The following is an 11,310-nucleotide window of genomic DNA, read 5'->3' as shown; positions in this document are numbered from 1 at the left end:
GATCCCAAGAGGAGAATGGAGGAGAAAGGATTGTGGTGTGGCCATTCCCCCTGGGAAAATGCTGATATAGTGTCTACTGAGCGCTAAGCCCTATGTTAAGCACTTTACATTCCTTCATTCATTTAATCCTCAGAGTAACTCTATGAAGTAGGTACTATTATTATCCCTATTTTATAGATGAGGAAACTGAGGCATACAGATTCACCAGCTTATAAGTGATGGAATTGAGACTTGAACCCCAGCAGTCTGGCTCTCAAGTCCATGACCCTAACCACTTCACTGCCTTCCAAAAATGACTTTTCAAACAGAACTCTACAGAGATAGAGATGTTTCCAAAGGTGTCATAGGAAGAGCATGGTGGAGCTAGGACTGGAAGCCAGTTCTGCTCTCTGTGCAGTGCTTCTCACACTATATCATATGGTATCTGATCATTGATGCAAAGCCCCTGAGAACAGAGACATAAAGAGGAATCTGAGAAATATAGTTATTCATGCTGAAAAACAGTCTTAGTGGGCTAGGTATCTCTCAGTAGAAGATAGGAACAGTCAATGAGTTACCAAAATAAATGTGGTCACCTTCCTTTTTCCTTTTCTTTCTTTTCTTTCCCTTTCCTTTATTTTCCTCTTCTTTTTCTTCTTAAAGTTTATTTATTTATTTCATTCTTCCATGAGAGAGAGAAATACAGAGAAAGAGAGCGATAAAGAAAGAAGCAGAGAGACAGGCATCCCCATCAGGATCCTCACACCTCAATCTACCCTCACCCACAGTCAGTCAGGATCAAGGGCACAGGTGTGCCCAGAGTGTACAGGGAGACCTCAGGACATAAACTAGTACTTTCCCATATGAGTCAGGCTTACAGAGTGTTGTGTTGCTGCTGTGTCACCACCTGGCTCCAAGGTCCCCTTTCTTAAGCAGGGAAAGGTAGTGGAGTACTTTTCAAAAGTCTTACTGGAGATCTAAGCTAATCTCTTTTCCTGCACTAATTTATCAAAGACATCTCCAATCACAGTTACTCACTCCATGGTCATTTCTGCTTCATTGCGACTGAGTACACATGACGAAAAGATTGAGGAGATTGGACAGTCTGATCTGTGTGCAACCTGATACATATGTAAGAAGTTGGGGCGGGGCAGCAAGTAGGGAAAACTAGAAGAAAGGTTGGTCAAGCCTGACAAAATCCTAGCAGCTTAACAGACTCAGTGATAAAAGATTATAGCAAAGCATCTATGATCAACTCAGCTTAAGAGGTTTTGACCTTCTGTTTGGGTTTCTTGCCACAACAGAACAACACCATGACGATGGCCTTCTTCTCCCGACTAGACCTTCAGGAGGGCCTCCAAACTCTCTCTGTTTTGCAGTGGATTGCAACCTATATAATTTTAGGTGAGTGAACCACAAGGACTGGAGAGCACATGGGAATAGATCAAGAAACGGGCCAGGCATCCCCAGATGAGGAGGGCTCATCAAAAAAAATCATCTTGTTGGTTCCCACCCTTTGGGAAGGACTGGGCTAGCACAAGGCCAGGAGTGAGGCTGTGCTGTTCTGGTATAAAGACCACCCCAGGGCCAGCTCCATGCCATAGTGGTAATATGCTGCTCAAGAGAAGCCAGATCATACATGTTGACCATCTTTTGAATACCCAGCCTGGTCTACCTGAAATATCCTGGGCACATATGCGAGTGCCTAGGATCTGATAGGCTGGAGGATGAGAGGATGGGGCCAGCAGGGGTGGGGGGAGTTGTGTAACCAGACCCTGTGGAGAGTGTTTCTTTCTATTTCTCTCTCACTCTCTCTCTCTATCTCTCTCTCATGTGCTCTATCATGAATAAAGAAAAAAACGCTTTTAAAAGACCACTCTAGCCTTCTCAGAAATTGTCCTCTATGAACTAACTGAAGAGTCATATTTGGAGACAGGGCAAAGTAGTGATGTTTTGCGGGGTTGGTGTTACCGTGTAGTTGTAAGGTGATTTTCTAGTGTAAGATTATAGTGAGAGAATTCTGGAAAATCTGAGGGCCGATTAAGTGACTTTAGACATAACTTTGAGAAAATACCAGTTGTTGTTCAGTGGACTCAGGGCATGTAGTCATGAGTTCTGGCCAGATGAGCTGACAGCTCCAAAATATTGCCAGCCAAAAACAAGGCTTTGTGAGCAGTCAATTGTGAGGGTAAGCTTGGAAACTTGAGGAGAAATAATGTCATCCTGGAGGGTGGGACAGGCAGGAGACATCTGGTTCCAGTCCATGGGAGTCTATATGACCCCTTATAACAGAAATTCTAACCAGGAACCTATAGACCAAGAAATCTCAGGCACAGGGGACTTTGAATTTGGGTGAAAAACAATTACCTCTTTATCTTCACTAATCCCTAACTGAAATATAGCATTTCTTTCAATGATGAACATAAATAATAAACCACAGAAATGTTAGCAAAATCTGTGGCTTTGTCAATAATAGACATCACAGAGATTTGCATTTCGTATTATAGTTGTTACAGACATCTTGAAAATTGATTTATTCTCATGACTACTTCAAAATTCAAATAGTTATGGGAACTGCCATTAGATCTGACTATTTAATACATAAATTATGATGCATATATGCTAATATTTCACAGTTTTTGGTAATATTTTGATAGTTGTATTTTTTTCTTTGAGAGAGAGATTTTTGCTATAGGGTGTGTGCACTTGTCAGAGAAACAGAGAGAGACAGAGAGACAGAAAGCAAGAAATCACCCCCTGGGGGGATGACCATACCGCAATCCTCTCTCCTCCATTCTCCTCTTCAGATTTTGGGCATACAAACACAGTGAGTGGTTTTTTTTGTTTTTTTTGAATTATTTTATTTAACTTTATTGATTGATTGATTTGATTTTGACCAGAGAGTGACAAAGTGAGAGAGAGAGACAGAGAGAGAGAGAAAGCAATCTGCTAAGTCTGGGCCTTGAACCACGGTTGGCCATGTGGGAGTCCAGTGCCCTTAACTGGACTGGTCCCCCAGCGTGAGTTTTAAGTCTCTGGGTCCAGGACTAGCACTGTGATTGTCTATGTGAGAGTTTAGTGATATACTCATTACACCATCTGCTGGTCTCAATAACTGTATTTTAATATAATGAATTTCCATTTTAAGTTCATGTATTTTATTTTGTGCATTAGAAAATGTTCTGCTATATTCTTATTTCATGTGTGCAAATTTAAATGTGCTAAGTCACAATTGGTAGTGCTCCAACTACAGAAGTAAATATATATTTACAACTTAATGTTTGGTTCACTTTTTTTCTTTTTTTATTTCATTTTCTTTTATACATTCAATCATTGGTTCACTTTTAATAATAAACATGTCAAGCTAATGTTTACACATCTAGCAGATTGTTGACATTAGCTGAAATAGACCTTTTTCTAAATTAGTGTTGCCCTATTTTAAAAATCTTCAAGAGATGGGATCCATGGGCTTCACCAGACTGCCAGAGGGGCCTATGGTCCTCAAAAGACATAGACCTAAGCCTTATTAAAATCCAATCAATTAAAAAAAAATCCAGTCAATGACCAGATGGTAGCACAGCAGTAAAACACATGGTCTGCAAGGATGACCTATATAGGAATTTTCTGGGTTTGCATGTAGAGACCTCCCTGGGTGTACTGGGTATGCATCTGGATCACGTTGTCAAGACCCTGTAGAAGTAACTCTCTGTCACTCATGCATGGAAGAAATAAACTTTTTAAAAAAGAATTTTTTATTTAATTTTATTTATTGTTATTATTTTAAAAATTTGCTATAGGGCATGTACAGTCATCAGAGAGAAAGAAAGAGAGAAAGTGAGAAGGCAAGCTACCAGGTCCAGGACTTGAACTGCAGTCAGCCATGTGGGAGTCCAGTGCCTTAACCATCTTGCCACCTGCTGGTCCCAGAAGAAATAAACTTTAAAAACTCAAATAAAAACCAGCTCAGTGGTACAGGAGTAACATGCTGTGCAAGCAATGCTCGATATGTATGGAAGATCACCAGGTTTAGTTTCCCCATCAACCTATACATGTTGGATGTGGCACCCATAATCTTGGCTGGCTGGAAGAGATCACAGCATGAGACCCTGTTAACAGTGCTTCTCTCTTTTTCTTTTCCAATAATTAAAAAAAAAATCAAATAATAGTGAGCCCATCAATGCCTTGACTTTAGTTGTCAAGAGAAGGAAGAAATAATTTTGGTAAACTTATTTATTTCTAGTCTTTCATTGTTTCTGTTTATTTACCTTTGTGCTTACCTTAACTTTTTCAAAAAGACCCCTTTGATAATTTCCAGCCCTCAGCTAGGAAAGTGAGAGGCACAGGAATATCCTAAGAGATTTGGTATCATGGTGGCAACCATCATTTTGAATCTTGATCCCAGAAAGAGTGGGCAAAGATAGGGTAGAGCAAGCAGGAGAAAAGGGTCAAGAAAGGCCAAGCTGGCCCAGTTTGATGGCACAGTCAGTAGTAAACTGAAATGTAGTGCTGGAAACCATGTGGCTGACTGTGGGTTCATATCCCTAGGTAAGCTTGAAAACACATGCTGTGGGGACCAGCAGTTAATGTAATGGCTATGTTGCTGGACTCCCATGTAGTCAACTGCAGTTCAAGTCCTGGACCCAGTGGCTTAAACTCACACTGTGTGCATGTGCGTGCGTGCCCAAGATCCCAAGAGGAGAATGGAGGAGAAAGGATTGTGGTGTGGCCATTCCCCCTGGAGGGTGACTTCTCACTTTCTGTCTCTTTGTCTTTCTCTGTCTTTCTGGAGAGCGCACTCACCCTATAGCAAAAACCTCTCAAAAAAACGAAAAAAAAAAAATACTTGCTGCACATGCACTTGTGCCCAAGATCCTGACAAGCTGGAGGGCTGAGGAAAGGGGATTGTGATGTGATGAGACTCTATCCAGAGTGCCCCTCTACCTCTTGTGCATCCACATATACTCTCTATCATGAATAAAATAAATACTTAAAAAAGAGAGGAAAAACTGTATGAGCAAATCCTTTCAGATGTGGGGGTCTCTTCCACCCAAGAAGGTATACTGTTTTGAACATAAATGCCCAGATTGTTCTGGCTCTTCTGAGGAAGGCTTACTCATGAAAATTTTCTCATTTTTCCTTCTCAAAAGACACATTCTATAGGTGGGGATAGGACAGAAGTATTATCAGACAACTAAACATGTAAGGGATAAAGAAGGAGAGGGTTATCCCTCTCCCTACCTCCAAATCTCACCAGCTTCCAGTTTTCCTGGAAGAGCTGAAAGACTGAAATATCAGGGACATACAGTGGCACCTATGTTTCTTCAGTTAAAGCACATAAAGTGAATGTTTTCTTTCACTTGCATTTTCATTGTGAGAAAGAACACAGAGCATAAGATTTATCATTTTAGCTATTTTCATGTGTACAGTTTAGTGGCATTAAGTACATTCACAATGTTATGCAACTATTACCACTATCCATCTCCAGAAATTGTCATCTTCCCAAGCTGAAGCTCTGAACCCATTACAAATAATTTCCTAATGCTCCCTTCTCCCTAGCGCCTGGCAACCACCATTCTACTTTCTATCTCTATGAATTTGACTACTTCAAGTATTTCATATAAGTAGAATCATACAGTGTTTGTCCTTTTGTGCCTGGTTTATTTCACTTAGCATAATGCCCTCAAGATTCATCCATGTTGTAACATGTCAGAATTTCCTTCCTATTTATATATTTTTTCCTAATTGTCAGAGGGCATGTGTGCTTTCCAGAGAGAGATGAGGAGGAGGGGGAAAAGTACTCCCTAATTGAGTATAGTCACAATACAATCCTTTCTCCTCCATTTCTCCATCCTGTCAGGGTTTTGGGCATGCACATACATGTGCCCGCAGTGTTTTTCAAGCCACTGGGCTCAGTTCAAACTTTGGCCATAACCACAAGGCTATGAAACTGTTCAGAATTTCCACCTTTTTAAAGTCTGAATAATATTCCCTTGTATGGCTAAAATGCATGTTGTTTACTTATTCATCTATTGATGGACTCTGGGTTGCTTCCATCTCTTGAATATTGTGAATAATCCTGCTATGAACATGGATATACAAACATCTTTTTGAGAGCCTGCTTCAGTTTTTTTTTTTTCTATCTATCCAAAAGTGGAATTGCTGGATCATATGGTGATTCTGTTTTTAATTTTTTGAGGAATTGCCATCCTGTTTTCTAAAGTGGCGATAGCAATTTACATTCCCCAAACCAGTGCACAAAGGTTTCAGTTTATCCACATCTTACCAATACTTATTTTCTGTTTTTTTTTCACAACAGCCATTCTTTTTTTAAAGAATTATTTATTTTATTTTATTAGTTGTTTTATTATTATTATTATTCAATTTGACCAAAGAAAGACAGAGAGAGAGGGAGGGGGGAGAGTGAGAAAGCAAACCTCCAGGTCCAGGACTCAAACCACGGTCAGCCATGTGGGAGTCCTGTGCCACTACTCCACCTGCTGGCCCCCCTAGCAGTCATTCTAATGGGTGTGAGATGGTTTTCATTTGCAATTCTCTCATGATTAGTGATATTGAATATCTTTTCATGTACTTGTTAGCCATTTTTCCCTGACTTCTTTTAGATTGATTATCATTCCATTTGTTATTTTCTCCTAGTTCAGGTGTTACAAATCTAGTTTCTGTTGTTTTTAGTGATTATGCTAGAAATTACAAGACAAATCCTGGGAGTTTACCAACACAGCTGCAACATCTAACAGAGTATAATGACCACAGACATGTCTAGGATATTCAAATGTAAGAGTAATACAGCAAATACTAATTATAAGACCTTGCTGAGACTACAACTATGAATTAATTATAGGCTTCATACTATATAGTAACAGAAATAAACCATTCATTCAACCATAGTGCACATTTTATGTGCCTGTGCTGGACACATACTTAAATCACTATATATATATATTTTGGAGAGGTTTTCGCTATAGGGCGCCTGCGCTCGCCAGACAGACAGAGAGAGACAGAGAGCCAGAAAGCAAGAAATCACCCCCCAGGGGGGATAGTCACGCCGCAATCCCTTCTCCTCCATTCTCCTCTCGGGATCTTGGGCACACACGCACACGCGCCCAGCGTGAGTTTTAAGTCACCTGGTCCAGGACGTGAACCATAGTCGACTAGGTGGGAGTCCAGCGACACAGCCATTACGCTAACTGCTGGTTCCCAAATCACTATGATGTAAAACAGACCTTGGTAAGTGAAAGAAAGAGTCATAACAAAATGGTATTAGAGTTTTTGAGGAAAAAAAAAATTACACTATGTTGAGGGGAGGAAGGAAAGTGAAGCAGTATGGTAGGAAAGTGAAGCAGTATGGCAAAATGAACAGGATGGGAGTTTTGAAGTTCATCAGATTTGTATAACAATTAGCTATGTGACTTCAGACAAGTACTGTAATCCCTTTAAGCCTCAGTATCACCACCTCAGTACCCCCCACCGCTTGGCCTGGTCCACAGAAATACTCGTTACAGAAAAGTATCCCTTCCTTCTTTCTTTCTTTCCTCCCTCCCATTCTTCTTTCTTTTACCTTGCCTTTTTCTTTCTTGCTCTCTTTCCGTCATTCCTCCTATCTTGCTCAGAGCCTCCCTCAGTGCTTCCCCTCCTTGCCACATGATGTTCAGAATCATGGCTGATTATTGAGCATTACTGGAAGTGATTGGAAAAGGAAATACGGAAAACAGGAAAATTAGGAGAGAAAAAAAGGAGGGAGAAAGTGAGAAGAGAGGAATGAGAAAATGGTTTGTGAGAGATATAAATTACAAATATTCATGGTCCTTAGATTAGTCTGTGGATATGACAGCTCTTCTGAAGGCTAGCTTTCATTCAGAGGCTGGTTCTTCATCCGTCTCTTCTGGGTTCGTATCACCCTAAGATGTCCCTAAGCTATTGCAATATCCTCCTTCCTAATTGTTTAGCCTCAAGTCTTCACCCTTTCCAATCTATTTCACTGCCTGCTCCCAAAAGAGTCTTTCAAAAGCATTTTTGACCCTATCTTTTTCTTGGTCAAAAACTGTCAATGGTTTTCCATTGCCTACTTGAAGATGTACAAATGGGTTCACATAGGTGTTCAAGGCCCTCCTCCACTCTCTGGCTCTAATCCCTTATCAGCTCATTCCCCTATGTAAAGTTTGCATTCCAGGCGATTAATTCACAGAAAAAAAAATGTACTCTCACACTTTCACATTTGCTCCAACTATTGCCTCTGTGGGGAAGATCCATGATAGCCCTTCCTGGATTATCTATGGACAACCCCTACTTTTAGATATTACTCAAGCCATGTCTTTCTTTTCTGTAACATTTTCCAGACAACTCAAGACTACACCAGCTCCCAAAGTCTAGAGCACTTCATAAGAATAAACTGGGTAGCAGTTATTTTACATTTTGTCTCCTCTATCCAATAAAGCTCCACAAGAACAGGAGGCATTTCTTTTTCTTTTTCTACTTTTTAAAAATTCATAATAAAGCAAGTAAGTCACTTAGTCTTCACCATAGTACAGAGCATAGTCTCTGCCTCTTGAAATCATTTTGAAGATTAATGAGGTGAGAAAATCCCTAAGAGATATTAACTTCCTACCTACTTATAAAAGTTGACATTACTTGGACCTCAACCACCCTTCATAAGAGACTTTCCACCTTGCTACTTGACCAACAAGTATTACAGGCACTTCTGAGACAGACACCCTGGACTCTGATTTCATTACTCTTTCAGAAAAATAAATAGGCCCTAGAAAAATTAAGCAGGTAAAGATTTTGATGTTTCTCAGCATTCTAATAGGCCCTGCTAAGGCATCTTTCACTACTCCATCCAATAGCCAACATCCAATAGCCGCATCCAGTACTATCTCCATGGTATCTTTCAAATTTATTTGAGAAAGAGTAGCCTAACAGTCCCATTGACTCTCATCTGAATCACTGAAACTTTTAGCTGACCTCCCTGCCTACAGTCTCCCCTGCTCTCACAGTTCTCTCAGATTATCTTCCTGGAACACAGATGAGATCATGCTACTCCTCTGCTTAAGAATGTTTATTCGTTTCTCATTCCCTTCAACATGAAGCCTAATTTTCCTAATTTCCTTCTCAGCTTCATCTCCTGTTCCTCAGCTTTCTCATGCTCCCTGTATTTTTTCAGATTGTGGTGTTACTCACAGGCCTTGAACTCTTTCATCTCCGGTTTTGTTCAAGCTCTTCCTTGTGAATGGAAAGCCCTTTCTCCACCAATCCATCTGTCAAAATCTTATCTCTCTTCCAAAATTTAACTTGAAACTTACCTTCCACAAAAAGCCTAGTTTTTGGAAGACAAGAATTATCTTTTCTACATACATTAGTATGAGTTAACACACACAAAGTGCTTAAAATAACTCTCGATACCTAATCCAGACTCAGCAAATGTTACCTACTTTTCCCCAAAGTATAGAGTGAAGATACATAAACTCTCTGAGCCTCAATATCTTCATCTATAAAATGAGGATAATAAAATTATCTACCTACCAGGGTTGTGAGAGGACTTAATGAGATAATGCACATTACCTGCTGACCAGAGTGCTATTTCATAATAAATGCTCAATACATAGTATCAAGGATGATACATTATTTTCATGTCTGTTGCCCTCACCTTGCTCCTTCCAGTTCCCAACCTTGTCCCCATGGCTTTTAGTACAGATCTTTTATATGAGATAGGCTCAGTCAATGTTTGTTGGATTATTAAACTACCTATTACATCTACAAGTTTTTATGTTTGTAGTTAATTTGGGTTCAATAAATAATCACAAAGACACAGAAATTCCTCTGACAAACCAGCCATGTTCTTAGAATTCTGAAGGTATTGAGCCAACTATGGCATTGCCAACACTCAGATTTAGGTCATTGCCCTGAAACATAATGTTTCTACCCATAGCAATAATAGGTTTTACCTTACACTGGAAATAACTGATTACAGGTGTAGTCTTACACACACATGCATCCCCTGTACCCTTAGAAGGCCTTTTCTTATTTGGAATAAAGGCATTGGTGACTTCTTTTCCTAATAACTTTCATTCGCCACTTGGAGATGTTTTCTTTCTTTTTCTTTCTTCCTTTCTTTTCGTTTCTTCCTTTTCCTTCCTCTTTCTTTCCTTCTTTTTCTTTCTTTCTTTCTTTCTCTTTTTTTAATTGCTAGAGAGTGCATATGCTCACCAGAGAAAAAAGCACCTCCCAGTGGAACATGATCATACTACAGTCCCTTCTCCTTCATTTCTGTATTCTGTTGGGATTCTGGGCATGAACACAAATGCACTTAGCATGTTTTTCAAGCCACTAGGCCAGGATTCAAACCACAGGTGGCCATGAAGGCTCCAGCTTTCTTAACCACTAGACTAGGGCACTGGTCAATACTTGGAGAATTTTTACATTGAATTTGTTCCTGTACCCAAATCCAATGTAGCAAATATTTATCATGAGCCATATCTCAGGCTTGACACTATGCTAAAGGCTATTTTCAAGAAGCTGCTGTCTATGAGGAGAGCCAGGCATATGAAATATTAATTACACAAGCAAACAAAATGAAACAGTGCTACTTAGAAGCACAAATAGTGTGTTGGGGGTGTGCAGAGGAAGGAATCTTTAATTCTGACCAGGGGATAGGCAAAGATATTATCAGGGAGGTGATCTAAGCCATGAAGACTGAAAAATTTTTAATAGAAATAATTTTGGTAGAAATTAATAAAAATAAAGGAATAGCACCACCAAAGGCATAGATATGTGAAACTACATAGTTTGTGCTGAAAAAAATGGGAAGAAAACTAAAGTAGTTGGGCCCCTGTTTCCTTTATTTCAGCTATTTGTACCCCACTTTCAGGATTTTTCCACAGCTGTGTATTACCTATGCTATTATTACTTAGCATACTTTTTTTTTCCAAATCAACTCGCTTATGTAGCCTAAATCGATGTATTTTAACAGGTAATTTTATACAACTACCATGAATTCACTTTTACACACTACACTTTACAATAACTTTCTATCCATTAACCATCTCAGATTACCTGAGTGATCGTCAGCAGTAGTATAGGCACCACACACTGAGAAACACTGGACTTAAACATGAGGGATGAGAGTGCAGGTACTGAGGAAAATTTAGGGAGATAGTTCAGGGAGGACCTTGAATACCAGACTTGCGTGTTCAGACTTTATTCTATAAGCAGTGGGAAAATATTGATGATTTTGGAAGAAGCAAACAACATTATGTGATTGTGCTTTTAAAAATATGTCTGACAGTGGCATAGACAAAAGACTGGAGGGCAAGAGAT

At 39.7% G+C, this 11,310-nt stretch overlaps 1 protein-coding gene across 1 annotated transcript in view; it reads left to right on the top strand.

Moving 5' to 3' along the window:
- Positions 1 to 1,298: 1,298 nt before the first annotated feature.
- Positions 1,299 to 11,310, top strand: part of DGAT2L6 (diacylglycerol O-acyltransferase 2 like 6) — a 42,600-nt gene continuing 32,588 nt past the window's right edge. Inside the window, exon 1 of the mRNA XM_006169968.1 lies at positions 1,299 to 1,383. Within this exon, the coding sequence (XP_006170030.1) occupies positions 1,299 to 1,383 (85 nt within the window). The remainder of the gene's footprint in view (positions 1,384 to 11,310) is intronic.

Source organism: Tupaia chinensis, unplaced genomic scaffold, assembly GCF_000334495.1.
Source record: "Tupaia chinensis unplaced genomic scaffold, TupChi_1.0 Scaffold147880_1, whole genome shotgun sequence".
In the NCBI taxonomy this organism is placed as follows: Eukaryota; Metazoa; Chordata; class Mammalia; order Scandentia; family Tupaiidae; genus Tupaia; species Tupaia belangeri.
Note: the sequence above shows the minus strand (reverse complement) of the source record. Positions and strands in the feature narration are given on the sequence as shown.